At 48.9% G+C, this 19,206-nt stretch overlaps 1 protein-coding gene across 1 annotated transcript; it reads right to left on the bottom strand.

Annotated features, from left to right (window-relative positions):
- Positions 1–1,167: 1,167 nt before the first annotated feature.
- wnt6b (wingless-type MMTV integration site family, member 6b) lies at positions 1,168–17,432 on the bottom strand. The gene is made up of 4 exons (XM_027031574.2): positions 17,275–17,432; positions 12,809–13,029; positions 4,231–4,535; positions 1,168–2,955 (listed from the first exon to the last, which is right to left on the bottom strand). The coding sequence occupies exons 1-4, from the start codon at positions 17,349–17,351 to the stop codon at positions 2,494–2,496; spliced, it is 1,065 nt and encodes a 354-aa protein (XP_026887375.1). The 5' UTR covers positions 17,352–17,432; the 3' UTR covers positions 1,168–2,493.
- Positions 17,433–19,206: the final 1,774 nt, after the last annotated feature.

Here is a 19,206-nt window from a genome sequence, read left to right as displayed (position 1 = left end):
GTCAGAACCACAGTCTGTTTACATGTGTCACAGAGCTCTGCTGGGGTGTCAGAACCACAGTCAGAACCACAGTCTGTTTACATGTGTCACAGAGCTCTGCTGGGGTGACAGAACCACAGTCAGAACCACAGTCTGTTTACGTGTGTCACAGAGCTCTGCTGGGGTATCAGAACCACAGTCAGAACCACAGTCTGTTTACATGTGTCACAGAGCTCTGCTGGGGTGTCAGAACCACAGTCAGAACCACAGTCTGTTTACATGTGTCACAGAGCTCTGCTGGGGTGACAGAACCACAGTCAGAACCACAGTCTGTTTACGTGTGTCACAGAGCTCTGCTGGGGTATCAGAACCACAGTCAGAACCATAGTCTGTTTACATGTGTCACAGAGCTGGGGTGTCAGAACCACAGGCAGAACCACAACTGTTTACATGTGTCACAGAGCTCTGTTGGGGTGTCAGAACCACAGTCAGAACCACAGTCTGTTTACATGTGTCACAGAGCTCTGCTGGGGTGTTAGAACCACAGTCAGAACCACAGTCTGTTTACGTGTGTCACAGAGCTCTGCTGGGGTATCAGAACCACAGTCTGTTTACATTTGTCAGAGAGCTCTGCTGGGGTGTCAGAACCACAGTCAGAACCACAGTTTGTTTATGTGTGTCACAGAGCGGTGCTGGAATGTCAGAACCACAATATCCACACTGGCCAGCGCTCCCAGTTTGGGTGGGTTTGTGTAACTCCCAGCAGCTGCTGATCCAGTTTCTTTCCCTGTGTATAAGGAGTTTTAAAGTAAAAATTAGATCATGATCAAAGTAGACTAACGTGACTGATCTTACTGATAAAAAAATGTTAGTCCATCCAGTTATCACACCAGCCTTACAATGGAGTGATTGAGTGAAGATGAAGAGATGGAGGGATGATAGAGAGTTGCAGTGGTATGTGCAGGCAGGAACATCCTGACATTTTCAGCTTCCTTCCATTCCCCTCCTGCTTTTGGCCTTCTGTGGTCTTCTACTACCCCTCAGAGGGAGCTTTTTGGGGTAAAGTCTTCTACTACCCCTCAGAGGGAGCTTTTTGGGATAAAGTCTTCTACTACCCCTCAGAGGGATCTTTTTGGGGTAAAGTCTTCTACTACCCATCAGAGGGAGCTTTTTGGGGTAAAGTCTTCTACTACCCCTCTGAGGGAGCTTTTTGGGGTAAAGTCTTCTACTACCCCTCAGAGGGAGCTTTCTGAGATAAAGTCTTCTACTACCCCTCAGGGGGAGCTTTCTGGGGTAGTCTTCTACTATCCCTCAGAGGGAGCTTTCTGGGGTAAAGTCTTCTACTACCCCTCTGAGGGGGTTTCCAACGTGACCTCACAAGGAATAGAGAGAACAATTCTAAAGGATGTCATACCAATACATTTACAAGAAGAGCTACTATCACTAAACTGAGAGAGTCTGAGCGAGTCAGAGTGAGTCAGAGTTTGAGAGAGTCTGAGGGAGTCTTTCATGGGGAGTGATAGAAGTAGGTCAGAGGTTTCAGAGATAACTGTCCCCTGCACACAGTGCCATGACAATGTATACTAGTGCACAATATAAGCTCTGTGTATTAAATAACTGGACATAAGACATAAGTATCAAACCAAGGCAGCATCTATAAATGTCTTTAAAATATTGCTCACGTCTTCTCATTTACATACCAAATGACACGTAACCCTAAACAAGAATGATCAAATCGTACCGTATAACGTACACAGTCCTGCGTTCAAAGTGCTTTTGAGAGAGTGTGTTTTAGACGCTCCTTCTCCAGTTAGTAGTCATTATGTTGGGAATTTGCTCATAAATAGGGTTCTTTGAACTGTGATCCTGTAACGCACATTCTTCAGGATGTCACAACTAATACTCAAAGTCTCTGTGTGTGGGCTATTTTAACCATAAGCATATGTACAAAAAGCAAAATCTCTGGTGATCTGTAGCACAACAAATGCCTCTGTTACCTTCCCTACCCATGATGCAACCTTTGTGCTGGTCTAGAGAGAGAGAGAGAGAGAGAGAGAGAGAGAGAGAGAGAGAGAGAGACAGAGAGAGAGAGACAGAGAGAGAGAGTCAGCTCTCCCTACAGAGGAGATTAAAGTCACTAAATCAGTCACAGGCAAACCTAAACCACAAACAGGTGTCCAGGAGACGAGAAGCCCCACCGTGCCACTCTCGGCTGGCACCAGGGTGTGGGTCACGAGTCAGACAACACAGTGACACAGACTTGGGGAGGCATCAGATCTGCACACTGCAGACTCCAGCCTGCAGGTGATCTAGAAATAGTCAGAGTTAAAGATTTCCAGAGGGCAGCTGTGCTTCTAGAACAGTGCTCTAGATTGCCCCGATGAGGGGGTGGTGGGATTTGTCCATCTAGAGCTGCAGCAGGCTAACCAGTGTTCTAGTTTCTCCAACTACAGAGCGAGCGTGCTGGATTGGTCGGCAGGGCGGCTGGCATTCCGGGTCCCGGCAGGCAGGATGCTAGTGACAGAGGCTGAGCTCTCTGTGGACGGAGCACTTCTTGCACTGCACCACACAGCACCAGTAGAAGCGACACAGACAGTTCTCCTCCAGCACCACGGTCTCGTCGCGGTGGCCGCGTTCACAGCACAGCAGGTCGCAGCCGCTCACGTCCAGGGCCGTGCTGTTGCACATGCGTCCTCGCGTCCCCAGTGACCCCGTCTTCCTGTTGGGCAGGCAGAAGTCGGGCGACTCAGCAGTATAGATCAGGTCCTGCTTGTCTGGGGGCTTGATGTTCTGGCCCACGGGGATGAGGGTCTTGCCATCGTTGCCCCCCATGACCTTGGAGGCTCCGTTGAAGCGCTGCAGCAGGCGGTCACCCACCTCCCGGAACGGAGGCATCTTCCTCCAGCAGGTGCGCAGGGTGCAGGAGCCAGACAGACCGTGGCACTTACACTCAGTCCTCATGTAGTTCTTCACGGCCTGCAGTTCAACACAGACACAGTGGAGATATAAAAACCTGCACTAGTCAGAAGGAAATGATCCCCTCTCCTCTTAAGACCCCTCCCCCTTCAGGCCCCTCCCCTCTCAACCCCCCCCCCCCCCCCACTCCTCCTCTTCATAGCCTGCAGCAGTGGAGATTGTACTGGGACGTCCTGTGGTAATTAGCCCCTGATTAACATTCCATCAGCAGATCAGTCCTTTCTCATTGAAGACATTTTTGTTGTGCATTGAAAAGAACATTATTACATATAAGTCTTAAATATAATTAAGATCTCAGAAAGACCAAATTCAGTGCACATCTCTGCAAGTCCTGTCTACACCCGTCTGTTTACCTGGACCTGAACCCACTCGGAAGAGCCTCGAGGACACACACACACACACACACACACACACACACACACACACACACTTTGAGAGAACAAACTGTAAAGTAGCATGAGTTTATCCAGATCAGCAGGCTACTGTTGGCCAGAGAGACTTTGTTTACTGAACAAAACCCCTCTGTATGTGTTGCAGGTCTACACCTCTACAGCACATCTGATCTCAGTTCAGTCTGGCGTCCCGCTCCCAGCTGGGCCTGGTCTTTACCTCCAAAGCAGTTCTGATCTCTGCCATTCAAGAGCTTTTCAAGGCCATTGTCTTCTCGTTTAGGCCTCACTGTCCTCTCATATAAACCTGTCTTTCTCTGAGCATCAGTGTATGTTGTGAAATCCACAGGTAACAGGTAACCACGTGGCCCTGGGAAGGAGCCACGCCCTGGGGGCAGGTGTGTAGGACAGACTGCACACCTGCCACAGCGAGCCTTACACGACTGTTCTGTTTTCAAGCTTCTTGAACACATTGTCTGAATTTTTACTATGAACCCATAAGTATAAACTTATATAAGTAAGCATAATCACATAGAATTAGATTGTTTTTGTTTCGATTTGGACCAAAGTCAAGATACTTTTCAGCAAATGATAAATGAACTCACAACTGAGCTCATGTAAACACACTGATGTGATCAGATTTCTAAAAAGTATCAGACCATGTTATGGAACTGAAATCTGTGTCTAAACAATTCAATTTTTCCCATTAAATCATCAGGTTACATTAAGTCTGGTTAGAATTAGGACTTCAGTTATGTAACATGCTGCCGTGTACAAAGCGTATATTGTGGACACAATGCATAAATAACAACAACAATAATAATAATAAAAACAACAACTAGTAAATAGCTGGAAGAGTGAGGGTGAATGAATGGAATGGCCTTACCAGTCTGCCCGCCTCGTTGTTATGGAGATCGATGAGGGTCCGGATGTCACTCCTGCCTTTCCTGCGCTGGGCGTCCATGAACTGTTTGGACTTTTCGTAGCCAAACTCCACGTCATCACCGCAGCCACCCCACTCCCACTTCACGCCTTCAGTGGGAGGAGTCCCAGCAGGGCGAGGGGGCGGAGCCCGGCTCCGTGTGGCCTCACAGCCACACTGCAACAGCTCCCCCATACTGCAGGCCTGTGTAACTGCATGTGTAACCCCTGCTGCCGTGATGGCATACACAAATGCCGTCTCCCGAATATCTGTCACAGACACACACACACAAGCAGAGTCTACAACCTACACTGGCAATGCAACAGTATTATGGGCGGTGACATCCTGTAGTTTTTATACATCAGTAGCCAGACTTAAGACCACAACACACAAACTACAATCTGAACCACACAGAGAAGTGGAGAGGAGAGGAGAGGAGAGGAGAGGAGAGGGGAGGAGAGGAGAGGGGAGGAGAGGAGAGGAGAGGGGAGGGGAGGAGAGGAGAGGGGAGGGGAGGAGAGTAGAGGGGAGGAGAGGGGAGGAGAGGAGAGGAGAGCGGAGGGGAGGAGAGGGGAGGAGAGTAGAGTAGAGGGGAGGAGAGGGGAGGAGAGGAGAGGACAGGGGAGGGGAGGAGAGGAGAGGAGAGGGGATGAGAGGAGAGGGGAGGGGAGGAGATTAGATGAGAGGGGAGGGGAGGGGAGGGGAGAAAGTAAACTGTTAATATTGCTTGATCTAAATGCAGCATTTGATACTATAGATCACAACATTTTACTAGATAGACTCGAAAATGTTCTTGGGATTAGGGCAACAGCCCTTTGATGGTTTAAATCTTTACCTGCTGGTTGCTACCAGTTTGTTAACATAAATGGAGAGTTCTCAGCATACAACAATGTTAGCTATGGTGTCCCACAATGATCTGTTCTAGGGCCTTTTTTCTTTATATATGCTACCGCTAGGTGATATTTTTACATAAACACTGTGCTAGTTTCCACTGCTACACTGATGAGACTCAGCGATATGTCTCCGCCAAACCAGAGGACATGTTTCAGCTTAGTATTATTCAGGAATACATAAAGGACGTCAGACACTGGATGTTGAGGAACTTTCTCTCACTTAATCCTGACAAAACAGAGGTGATTCTATCAGACCCAGAGACAGCTTGGACAGCTCACTCTCTAATTACTCAGTGAACCTCAGTGGTATCACAGTTACCTCTTCCCTAACACTTAAAGATCTTGGAGTTATTATGGATCCCAGTCTCTCGTTCAAAGCTCATTTAAATAATATTTCTAGGACCGCCTTTCTCCATTTTAGGAACATTTCAAAGATTAGGAACCAGCTCTCCTCACATGATGCAGAAATCTAGTCCATGCATTTATTACTTCAAGATTGGACTACTGTAATGCCTTACTATCAGGCTGTACCACTAAGTGTCTACACTGGAGATTAAAATTAGAGAACAATTTATTAACACTTGATTTTTTCAGAAAGAATGTAATCTTCAGAGGTCAACATTTGAAGGATTTTTTGTTAGGGGTATACCATGCCACTAGACGACTGTTTTACAACATAACCAAAGTACTTCAATATAAAACTTTTATTTTGCAGAAAACACAATGATCAAAATTAGAGAACAGCAATGACTGTAGAACAGAGAATGATTACAACTAAATTTTCTGAAGGTTACAACAGTCACCAATCAGTAGGAAGTAGGCTGTTGCTTTTAATGACTTCAGCACACCTGTGGCCACAGGACGTCACTAATCTCTCACGCTGCTCTGGTGTGATTTTGGTCCACTCTTCTTACAGTCTCTTCCACAGTTCAGTGACTGTTGTGGGTTTCTTGGCCATAACTTTGTCACCAAGGATTTTCCAGAGGTTTTCTACTGGGTTTAGATCGGGACTCTGGGCTGGCCATGTCAATGTTTCAATGTTTTCAGTTTCAAGGATCTGCTTTACTCATTTTGCGGTGTGATGGGGGGCTTTGTCCTGCATGAAAAGTGCTGGCTGACTGAGTGATGAACGCAAGGAAGGAACCACGTGTTGCTGAAGGTTCTGATACACACTTGCATTCACTCTGCCATGTAGTTGTATGAGAGGTCCAACTCCTGCTGCCAAAAACATTCCCCAAACCATGACACTTCCTCCTCCACCTTTCACTGACTTCTTTACACACTTTGGGTTCAGTCTTTCCCCAGTTTGTTGACCAACATAATGTTTCCCATCAGACCCAAATAAATTAAATTTGCTTTCATCACTAAAGTGAACTCTGGACCACTTCTCTGACCACACAACATGCCCCTCAGCAAAGGTTACTCTAGCCTTTTGATTCTTTCTGCTAATGAGACGTTTGGTCACTGCAGAGTGGGCCTTCAGTCCAAATGCTCTTAAACGTCGAGTGTTGAACCGATTACCCATGGAGATTCTCCGCATTATCCTGTCCTCTCTTGCATTTGTCTTTCATGGGCAACCAGCCTTCTTGGGGGACTTGTATGAGTTTGCGATGTAAAGATGCAATATTCTAGAAATCACAGACTTGGAATGACCAACTTCTCTTGCTATGGCTGATAGGGTCACCTCTTTGACTTTCATCTGGACAACCTGCCATAGGGTTTCAGGAGTGGCTTACGATCTTGCAAAGTCAGTGAAAACTGGAAAGTTATGCTGCCAGTTAAATAGAGTTTAAATAGAGTTTAAATGGGGTCAAATAATTAAGGAAATTAGCACCAGGTGCCAGATTAACACCAATAACTTGCAGGAATCTGTAAGTGTTCTCTAAATTTGATCAGTGTTTTTTTTCAATTATCTCATTTAAGTTTTTTATACTGTGCTTTAGAATATATCCAACTCATGAAATAAGCTTAAAATACTGCTCTTTTACTCCTGTTAGGATAAATTCACATAGGACTACACAGTGACCTTGACATTTAGGAAATTGTGTGTTGTTCTCTAATTTTAATCTGCAGTGTAAATAAGATCCAGCTAGTTCAAAATTCAGCAGCCAGAGTTCTTACTCTAGACAAATCACTCCTATGCTAGCTACTTGGCTCCCAGTAAAATTTCGTATTGATTATAAAATACTTCTAATAACCTACAAAGCACTGAAGCACTTGCCCCACAGTACCTTTGAGAACTCCTAGTCCATTATGACCAACCACGTCTGCTTAGATCAAAAGGTGCAGCTCTTTACTAGTACCAAGAATAAGAAACTCTACCGCAGGGGGCGGAGCCTTTTCCTGTAAAGCTTCCACACTGCGGAATTTGAAAAGCTGCTTAATGACAACAACTGTTGTAAAAAGCTCTTTATAAATACATTTGATTTGATTTGATTTGATTGAATATTGAGCTATATGTCATGAGAGTAGGACTGTCCACTCCTACACCACACAGTTCAGTGAATGGGATCCATTACAAGCAATGAAACAGAATCAGTGCTGTTCAAAAGGCACGCACGCACACGCACACACACACACACACACACACACACACACACACATATACACAGATATTAATCCCAGCTGTGCATCCGCACACCCACTGTTATCTCCTTGTGAGGCTGTGTGTGTGTGTGTGTGTGTTTTTCCTGCATTTAACATTTTTCAAACTTCGACACATGAACAGACCCGTAGAACCTTAGTACATAAGCCTTGCAGAGTTCAAACACACTCACTATCCTACATCCAGACACAGGAATATAGGAATACAGCTGCACAACCCAGGACAGCAGGGCCTGTCTCACTCTGCCCTGTCTCTCATGCTGTCCTGTCTCACTCTGCCCCGTCTCTCATGCTGTCCTGTCTCACTCTGCTCTGTCTCACCTGCAGTGGGAGACCATGCACACTCACAGAGCAGCGCTGCTGTGGTAAAACTCATACTGTGTAAAAATCACCCATCTTCTATTACATCACACACTACAGAGCTCCATAATCACCCATCTTCTATTACATCACACACTACAGAGCTCCATAATCACCCATCTATTACATCACACACTACAGAGCTTCATAATCACCCATCTTCTATTACATCACACACTAGAGAGCTCCATAATCACCCATCTATTATATCACACACTACAGAGCTCCATAATCACCCATCTTCTATTACATCACACACTACAGAGCTCCATAATCACCCATCTTCTATTACATTACACACTACAGAGCTTCATAATCACCCATCTTCTATTACATCACACACTACAGAGCTCCATAATCACCCATCTATTACATCACACACTACAGAGCTCCATAATCACCCATCTTCTATTACATCACACACTACAGAGCTCCATAATCACCCATCTTCTATTACATCACACACTACAGAGCTCCATAATCACCCATCTTCTATTACATCACACACTACAGAGCTCCATAATCACCCATCTTCTATTACATCACACACTACAGAGCTCCATAATCACCCATCTATTATATCACACACTACAGAGCTCCATAATCACCCATCCTCTATTACATCACTCACTACAGAGCTCCATAATCACCCATGTTCTATTAATCTTCTATTACTTCATTCACTACAGAGTTCTACACTGAAAAATGGGTTTCCATGGTGAACAATCTGCACACAAGTCTCAGATCACTCTGTGCAATGCCAGGCACCTGCTACAGTGGAGTAAAGCATAGCACCATTGGACTCTGGAGCAGTAGAAACATGTTCTCTGGAGTGATGAATCACGCTCCACTACCTGGCACTCTGATGGGTGATTCTGGGTTTGGTGGATGCTGGAAGAACACCACCTCCCAGAATGCCCAGTGCAGGTAAAGGTTGGTAGAGGATGGAGGCTGGTCTGGGGCTGAATCTCAGCATTTGGACTCCAGTATGTTAGGCTCTCCATAATGCTACTGCATACAGAGACATTTTAGTCACTTATATGCTTCCAACTCTCTGGTGGTAGTCTGGTGAAGACCTTTCCGTCTTTCCGCACGACTGTGGCCTGTGCACTAAGTCAGCTCCAAAAAGACACAGTTTGATGAGTCCACTGTGGAAGAACTCCAGTTTCCTGCACTGACCCGTGACCTCCACCCTACTGAACACCTTTGGGATGAACAGGAACACTGATTGGGAGCTGGGCCTTCTGGTCCAACATCCGTGCCTGATGTCACAAAGTCTGGTTAGACTGAATGGGCACAAATTCCCACAGACACACACTGGAATTTCATGCAATGCCTTCTCAGACAAGCTGGGGGTGTCAACTCCTTATTACTGTTCATAGTTTTGGAATGGGACTTTTGACAAGCTTGTGTAGGTGTCTGCTGTCTATATACCGTTGGCCATGCAGTGTATAAATAAATCAGGTCCTTAGTCAGTGTTGTAAATGTACAGACACTACCCAGATCACCTGACTACTAGCTCCACCTATTACTAGTATCTCTCATTAGCTCACCTATATAAGCGTTAGCATTCGTTAACGATTATCTGATTATTGATCTCTTTGGCTTGTTCCCTTTTGGATAAAACATTTTAAAACCAAAGAGCAGCACTGGGCGTTTCACTACAGCACTGAGTTTCACTACAGCACTGGGCATTTCAGTACAGTTTACACTGGAGAGCTGCCCGGGGGCCTGCTGAGCGGGTGTCTGCCCCATCTGCCCTGTCTGCCCTACCTGCCCAGTGTCATTAAGCAGCACTAAAGCCTGGGACCCAGTAATCTTTGTGCTGCAGCACCCATGAGGATCTGATCTCTGCTTCTACAATGAGAACAAATCTGACTGTCTGTTCAGTATCAGATGATGACTGTGAGCTGAGAAAGTCTGATCTTAAACATCCTCCATCACTGAGCTCTCACACCTGCTTACAGGAATCCACTGATAAGACACAGGAGACAGGGAGACAGAGACACAGGGAGACAGAGACACAGGAGACAGGGAGACAGAGACACAGGAGACAAAGACACAGGAGACAGAGAGACAGAGACACAGGAAGACAGAGAGATAGACAGACAGGAACACTTTGAGACACAGAAACTGGGAGACAGAGAGAGCGACAGAGAGACACTGAGACAGAGAAAACGAGACAAGGACACCAAGCAGAAATTCTCTCAATTTCGCCACCCTTTATTACATTTTCCTTCGAGACACAAATTCCAAACAAATTTGTCCAGCTGTCTGTGCCCAGACATGTTGTGGAGACAGAGGACTGCGTCTGCCAGAATGAACACATCTATAACACTCAGTCTCAGGCTACAGGGCATGAGTTTGAGGGCGCAGGGATAGGCTGACTCTCGACTGGCACTCTATCTGGGCTGACTGTGGATCAGTGCTGTCCCTTGGGTGACTGTGGATCAGTGCTGTCACTGGGCTGATGCTGGATCAGTGCTGTCCCTTGGCTGACTCTGGATCAGTGTTCTCACTGGGCTGAGGTGCGCATACACACACACGCATACACACACACACGCACACACACACATACACACACACACACACACACACACATACACACTCTACCCTTTTAACCATTTTTCTTCGAGGAAGATTGACTGACAGACAGAAACACAATATTCCTGCCATCTTCTGTGCTTTGTGATGTACTGTGGCCCTTGTGACCTCCCCTACCCACAACACTCAAAAGATCTAAACACCGAGTGAGTGAGTGTGCGTGTGTGTGTGTGTGTGGGGCGGGTGTCATCTAAACACTGAGTGAGTGTGTGTGTGTGGGGGGGGGGGTGTCGTCTAAACAGTTAGCAAGTGTGTGGTGGGGGGCGGTTGTCAGAGTGTTCAATTTATCCACACTGCACATACCTTGCAGATATGAAGCAGGATTAGAGACAGCCTGCACCGGCCGCATGGCACTATGGGAAACACCCCGCCCTCTCCTTCTCCTCACACATATACTAATGCATACACACAGACTGGCCACAGAGCTCTGGGCATTACTGCTGTCTGTGATATATGAACAGAGGACAACATTGTGATTAACCAATGATACACACACACACACACACACACACACACACACACACACTCAAACACACAGTAGGACACACACATCCACCACACTCACACATACATTCTCACTGGCACACTCAAACACACACACTCACACAAATGAAGAACATCCAGCACTAGCATTGACTAAATTCTATGCCTGCTGCACAACTCAGTCACTCATATCCAGCAGAGGGTGACTGTCCAAGGTGAGACAGACAGGCAGGAGCAAGACTGAGGTGAATGAGGCAGAGGTGAGAGTGAGACAGAGGTGAGAGTGAGACATAGTTGACAGCACCAGAGGGAGTGGGCGGAGCTACACTTCCACATAGTCTCTGGGCTTCTAATTGTACGCGCGGCGTGTTTGAGTATTCCTAATCTTCCTCAGAAAGCCGCCTGCCAGCGGATTCAGCCAGGCCTGGCACAGGGAAGCAACCCCGGGGGCCGCGGGCGGCTGCGTTTGAACAGGTCAGGAACCCGCCAGCAGCTGTTTCAGCACAGGCAGAAATATGCAGGCCTCATCGTGCAACATTGGCGACCAAGAAGCGAGCCTGCCCTGGCGGAGCGCTTGGCGCAGACATGCGGGCATTACGGGCCGTGTCCCACCGTAATTGTGGCAAACGTTTCAAAACAGCAGGGCACCGAAGCCTCACCTGTAGTCGCTGAGGAATTCGTGATTAATTAGCATTTCACGAGGCAGTCATGCTGCAGGCCGTGTGAGAACACGTCGGCTCACCTGGGGCCCAGTGACTGACTGAGCTCCCGTTCTTCCAGACGTCAGGGCCTGAACTCTGCACAGAGGCACAGGGCAGCCGTCCAGAGCCGGGGAGAAGTCCACTCAGATCCCCTGGCCATCACATCCCCATGAGCATGGCCTGAGGGCACTATGCCAGACAGTCTGCCCTCTGCTGGTGGCAACCCTGAATAACATAGCCGCTCAATAACAGGAGGCAAGGGTCTCAGTAGTGCCTGTAGCATGGTCTTCAAAAGAAGGTTGGCTGCAACTACGAACAGTTAATAACTGATCACAAATCAGCATGGACCGGCACAGGAGTCCACTACTGAAATATTCCCTCAGATATTAAGTAGCCCGAAAATTCTGTTTTTCTTGCATTTTTTTCTGTTTGAGCGGCGAGCTGTCAGTGAAGAACACTCGCCCTTCCTCAGATCCTCTGAGATCTGGAGACATTCACAAAACAGTAGATAACAGGACCACTTCACTGGCACCGTCAGCAAAACCAAACCAGAGCGGCTAACGTGGGGGAGGGGGTGACGGGGGGGGGGAGCAGGGCCTGAGAGAGAGACAGCGACCTGCACGCATCCCTTTACTCTCTAATTACTCCCTTATCACCCTCTTCAGAGCTGAACACCATGGGAAGGCGTGGCTAAGATCAGATTCTTGGCAGCAAGGTAATTACCCAGAGGCAGGTTACAGGGGGGGGGAGAATCTCTGAGGCAGGGATGCCCACGTGTGTCTCTGACACAACGGGCATCCCTGTTCACCTGCTAGCTGCTCGTCTGGGGTGACGGCTCAGTCAGGGGGTCAGGGGTCAGGGTTTAGGGGTCACGGGACAGAGGAAGGCTGGGCTCACCTTGCTGCAGGACCCTCCCGAAGTATTTGCTGTGGCTGGTACAGTTCCAGCGGCGGAAGCGGAACTGGAACTGGCACTCCCGCACTCCTAGTTTGGCGCCCTTGGCGACCTCGCTGACGATCTCGGGCTGAGTCTGGCAGAGCTCGGCCTGCCTGCCGGCCAGACGCTTCGACTTCCAACAGATGCTGTTGGGATCCATCACCAGAGGACTTCCCACGGCCCTGCAGCACAAACAAGCCCTGGAATCAGATTACCCAGCAGCCCTGCACACTCCAGATTACCCAGCAGCCCTGCACGTTCCAGAATACCCAGATATCTCACACGCTCCAGATGACCCAACAGCCCCGTATGCTCCAGTCCCCCTAAAGTCTTCTTATCTCACTGGAAATGGCACGCTACACAAAGCACTTTAAATGATCTATAGGCTCATAAATGCCACGGCATGGTTCACGCTGAGGTCTGGCTGGCCCCGGTCTGCTCGCGGCGCTGCTCAAGTTCCGAAAGTCCCATTGTTCTGCACCTGTGACAATGAAAATACACAGAGAGTGAAGAAAAGAACGAGACGAGGACGCACGAGAGTGTGAGCGGCGGAGGCACAACTCCTGCAACCACAGTCGACATGGTCTGGGCAGGCTGTGTCTTCACTGCTGTGCTCCGTCCGGAGTGATGACAGACGTGTGTTTACACTTGGAGAGATTGTTTACTCCAGCGACGGATGAAAAAGGACTGGGCAGGTCCAGTGGCGTAAGCCTGTCCTGTTACTCTCTCTCAGACCTGGTGTGAGCACGGAGGTAACCCCCCCACCCACCGACGCCCCTGTCCCACGGCTCCAGCCGGGTCCGAGGGGGACCCAGTCCGCACAGCTGAACTGGTTTTTATGGCTTGGCGGACGTCTGGGGGATCTGGAACTGGAAGGGGACACCTCATTACCATCCACTCACCCGTCAGGACTAATCTATCAGCCTAATCACATTCATCTGCCCCGCCAGTTTGTTTTAAGAAGTAGATCGGAACTTCTTGCCAACTTCTTCCACGGCGGTCCGACAAGAAATATGGGCAGGAGATAGCGAGTCTGCTAGTGACACATCCCATCTTGATTGGCCAAATATTTCACTTAACTACAACCACTTATTCAGTGGCGGTCTCAAGACCCAGAACGTTGTAGATGTATTTTGGCGAAATTACGCTCTCATATGTTAACATTATGTATTATGTGTATTAAATACATATGACTCAGTCATTAGAAAGAAATGGATGGACTGTTTCTGAGTGTCTGGAACTGCGTTACTCTTACACCAGAGGGCAGTTTATTAAAACCGCTGTGACAACAGGTTTATTAAGTCTGTGACAATCCATGTGTGTGTGTGTGTGTGTGTGTGTGTGTGTGTGTGTGTGTGTGTGTGTGTGTGTGTGTGTGTGTGTGTGTGCGCGTGTGTGCACGTGCAAGTGAGTGTTTGTGTGTGTGTGTGCATGTGAGGGTGTGTGTGTGTGTGTGCGCGTGTGTGTGTGTGTGCATGTGTGTGCGCGTGCGAGTGTGTGTGTGTGTGTGCATGCATGTGAGTGTATGTGTGTGTGTGTATGCGTGTGTGCGCGTTTGTATGTGTGTGTGCATGTGAGTGTGTGTGTGTGTGTGTGTGTGTGTGTGCATGTGTGTGTGTGCGTGTGTGTGCGTGTGTGTGAGTGTGTGTGAGTGTGTGCACGCGTGTGTGTATTTGTCCCATATTCTCGAGGTTGCACTTGAAGTTTCGACTTTTCCCAACTCTTATTGACAACACATCGACAAGGTTTCTATGGCGACAGGAGAGGGAGGAACATATCACTGGTGTGTGTTTTGTAGTGCTGACCCAGGCCCAGATCCAGGCCCAGATCCAGGACGCACACCCAGTGCGTGCTAGCAGCAGAGCCTGGTTCCTCCAGAGCTGCTGTTTATCTGGCGTGTCACCGGCCTGGCGAACGTGGGTTGGAACAAACGTCCCCAGGCTGGGCTGGAGACGCAGGGAACAAGGACCCAGACTCAGAGACCCGCAAGGAACCGGACCCAGCCAGGCCTTGCGCCAGCTCTAATTAAAAGCAGCCGTGAGCGCAGTGCACGGCGGGGGAGGTCTGGAGGCCACGCTGGGATCTGCACAGCTCAGCCCTGTTCCTCTAACGTCTGGATTCGGGCCGAGCGAGTGGGGACCACACTACCCTGATGAGTAGCACACACAGGAATAAACACAAACCTTCCAGATAAGACCATCGGACGAGCTCGTCCCACCCTGCGCTCTTATGTGGAGGCTAACCGCAGCCCGGCCGTGCACGGACCCTCGCCACGGAGTCACGAACGGCTGGAATGGCCTTGTGTGTGATAGATCATAAAGATAAGGCCGACAGGAACCGAGAAGGAAGTGGTGATTAAGGCAAGCTATCTAAACACGGAGCGGGAGTGCCGTCACGTCACACTGCAGAGCAGCGCCATTCAGCCTCCTTAATCCCCAAAGTATGCTGGATATGTAGTGAGCTGGGCAGGGCAGGGGGCGTATCCTGTTGGAGGCAGGGCAGGGGGCGTTCCTGTTGGAGGCAGGGCAGGGGACGCTCCTGTTGGAGGCAGGGCAGGGGGCCGCTCCTGTTGGAGGCAGGGCAGGGGGGCGTTCCTGTTGGAGGCAGGGCAGGGGGCGTTCCTGTTGGAGGTAGGGCAGGGAGCATTCTTGTTGGAGGCAGGGCAGGGGGGCATTTGTGTTCCTGGTGATCCAGGGGTTGGGAGGGTCCCACACCCCGGTCTCCAGGGGGTGGGAGGGTCCCGGGAGGGAGGAGGGTCCTGCACCATGGTTACCAGGGAAGAAACACAGTCAGCGTGGGTGCCAGAGCCAAACAGCTGTCAGCTGGGTCTTATCTAACCCAAACCCTTATCTGATCACATCTCTCACGGCTGCTTGATTGGAAAACACTCTGCCCTCCAAATGAAACGCATTTCTCCTGCGATCCGCGTGAAGATCAGGACATACCAGTGAGGAGAAGGCATTGTGTGGTTTGGGAACACACACACACACACACACACACACACACACACACACAGAGGGCAAGGAAAATAGATATGCATACACACATACACGTGCAAGAGGTGAGCAAGCAGAGCAGCTCTGCATGCACGCGCACACACACACACACACACACACAGTTCTGGCTCAGATAGCAGGCACATGGTACACAAACACTAGGTGATTATTTAGAGACACTCATGGTTAGCTAGGTGAAGGCACACATAGCTTTGGATATGAGGGGACAAACAGACACACACAAACCAGGGAGAGGGCATGGCGTGTACACACACACACACACACACACACACACACACACACAACACACCTGTCGGACAGACTCCTGGCCGGGAGCCATCAAATGACCTCAGAGACTGCGCAGCAGTCTGCTGCCTCGTCTTCTGTTCTCAGAGTCACTCATCTCAGACCCTTTCATCTGTGCAGCAGGCACTCAGCACCGGGCCGACACACAGCACAGATAATTCACCCAGCCCCACCACACTGAGAGCATCATTGTCTTCCCATATCCACTGGACATCCAGGTGTGTGTGTGAGTGTGTGTGTGTGTATGTGTTTGTGTGTGTGCGTACATTAACACACACACACATACACACACATATACACACACACACACACACACACACTCTGTGGTGCCCAAACTGCTGCAGACTGAAGTTTAATTTAGGAGCTAATGAGGTGAAACTGTGAGGCGTGGAGAGGTTTAATGGTGACCTCGTAAAGTGGAGCGTGTTGCTTTAGACCTTCTGCCTGCGCTTCCCAAACATTCCGTCTGTTAGCTCATAGCTGTCGGACAGCAGCGTGGAGAGCAGGTTTATGATGACACCCGTAGCCTGGAGGTCTACCTCAAATTCCAGGTCTGACCCCCTAACATCTCTGCCAATTAACTCTTAGATCTCCAGTTTAAACAAAAATCAGGGATTGAACACCTTTGTTAGTGCAATTCCAAAATTCCTGCATTTCAAACACATCTTTGATTAAGGTCTTTGGAAAATGTAAGGATTATGTTAAAGAGTAACTGCCAAGTGTGTTGAATAAATATTGGTAATTATTGACAAATTGCTATTAAACAGACAGTCACCAAGTATCAGCAAAAAGAAAAACCAGTAGATTTAAAAAACTCCCTTCTCATGTGGTATGTTTAACAGGAGAAGTACAACCACTTATTTCTTCATTAATACTAATCTTTAAACGCGCGCGCATCATCTCAGAAGGTGGCAAGGTGTGCATTTCTCCAAGCGCGCGAGTAACACTTCATTAGTCTGATTGTCCTCTTCGCTCGTGTACGCACTGGTGCCGTACGCGTTAGGCTAGACCGCTAAAAGTACACGCACACACACACACACACACACACACACACACGCGCGCGCGCGCACACACACACGTGAACGAACTTTAAAGAGAGAGTTAGGGACATGAAGTGATACTCACCACCACAGCCCGATAATGTTGACCGGGCAAAGCAGTATAAAGAACACAGCAAGCTGTGCGCGACACTGGGGACCCATGGTCGCGCTGGTGGTGGCTATCCTAAAAAGACCCCTCGCCCGGGGGTGACAGAAGTCGATCTTCCTGTAAATGTGGAAATGTCTAAAGGAATCGGCACCCCTAGAAAGGGACGGGCGTCATCTTAGCTCCCGATGCTCGGCACCGACGCGCGGAGTCGGCAGTGGCTTATTGACTTTTTTCTTGTCCACGACTTCCGACTTAAAGGCGCGCTGAAGAGGCGACACGGCGCGCCTGCACCGAGAACTCCCGAATTCCATCAGCGCGCGCGATCAAAATCAGCGAGTGTTCTGTGGCTCGGGGGTGGGGGGATGGAGGGGGGGAGGTGAATGCCTCCGGACAAGAGACCTCACCGACTCCGCGAGAAAATTCAGTTCGAAGCATTTAGCTTCCAAACATTTGATCGGCAGCTGTGCGGCGTGGTGTCCGAGGCGTTGCGCCCGCGCGTTACGGCGTGGTAGTCCTCGGGTCTGATGCTCACCAGCTGCAGGTAGCGAAACGTCACGAACGCGATGTAACGGAGCGCGTGCACTCGCGGTCCCGCACGGAGGGCTTTTCCTGGAGATGCTCGTGCAGCGAGAAACGCGCTCATCTCCCTCTGCGTGCCCACGCCAGAGGCCAAAACGAAAACCTCCGGAGAAAAGGCTGCGCTCCTGTGAAATGACATCGTAGCTCGTGCTTGACCTGTCCGTTTCCTGTGATGTTCAAATGTGAAAAGGAGAAAGGTGCGCACGTGGATAGGAATTCTGCAAGTCTGTCAGTTGGAGTCTCCGAGCAAAGCGTGCAGGGTTGTTTGTTTCGCAGTGTGCCTCGTATGCGTTGATTTGGGATGATGAACTATAGCGTTCCGATAGCTTACAATATGCGTTATTCACATCTTACCTCGGAAAAATTGGCTAAGCTTGGGGATTTTCTGTAATACAGTTTAACCCTAAAACGAGACAAAATGTTGTGTAATATTGTGAGAAACCCACACTGTTATTACGGCGGTGAACACGTCATGTTCCGTGTCTTCTTAATCCCCGTGACTAAGAAGAAACGCGCAAACACAAACACCTTCGACTACGTTAAAGAGCGCGACTATGTTTAGCCCCATGAACTGTGCAAACATCTTGATAGTGTCAAATTCCCAAATCTCAGCTCTTAAAAACATACATTTAGAGTCGAATATCATAGACACACTCGTGAATAAGGTCTTGTTCTGATGACAAATGAAAGGTTATTTTTACGGGAGAATGAACAAACATATAAATAGAACATTCTCATGTGGTGCTCGGGAGTGTTGAGAGGTACGCGAGGATTTTAGGCCTGCGGAATTTCGTTTGGCGCATGCGACGGAGTTCCAGACGTCTATTGTTTTTATTAGTGACGTATCGACATATCAGCTCAGGCCTGCAGAGCAAAGGAACGGAGCTGACGCTGTTTACCCCCTCAGCAGGCACATCCCCTCGTCCACGAGCCCACGATGACTGACGACGCTGGCGGCACGATCAGCGCAGTCGTCCTCGTGCATGCGTTTGAAGGTGATGCTTCGTGTTGGGCTTAAGAGTCGGTGCACGGCAGTCAGAGCTCACATTCCACCCCAGTGCGGAGGTGTCCAGAGGGTGTACGCTGAAACCCAAGTCGCCGCCTGCTCCCTTTGAAGTCTGCTGCACGTTTAACATTTGCATTCCGATACAGTAATGCAATCAATCAAGGCAGGTAGCATCCGCAGTGAAAGTTTTCTCTCTTCTCTCCTCCCATCTCTTTGGTCTGTCTGTGTGTCATCTCTCTCTCTCTCTCTCTCTCTCTCTCTCTCTCTCTCTCTCCCTCTGTACTACAAATGCAAGTCCTACTCCTGTTATTTATGTCGTGTGT

The sequence above is a fragment of the Electrophorus electricus genome, chromosome 2 (genome assembly GCF_013358815.1).
Source record: "Electrophorus electricus isolate fEleEle1 chromosome 2, fEleEle1.pri, whole genome shotgun sequence".
Lineage (NCBI taxonomy): Eukaryota > Metazoa > Chordata > Actinopteri > Gymnotiformes > Gymnotidae > Electrophorus > Electrophorus electricus.
This window is presented reverse-complemented; position numbering and strand designations above follow the sequence as displayed.

What these genes read in the sequence shown, in the direction of transcription:
- wnt6b (XM_027031574.2), bottom strand. Translation starts at nt 17,351, where the DNA reads ATGGGTCCCCAGTGTCGCGCACAGCTTGCTGTGTTCTTTATACTGCTT. An exon ending in AACATTATCGGGCTGTGGTG is followed by an intron (nt 13,030 to 17,274) that starts GTGAGTATCACT and finishes TTTGTGCTGCAG; the next exon opens with GGCCGTGGGAAGTCCTCTGG. An exon ending in ACAACGAGGCGGGCAGACTG is followed by an intron (nt 2,956 to 4,230) that starts GTAAGGCCATTC and finishes GTTGAACTGCAG; the next exon opens with GCCGTGAAGAACTACATGAG.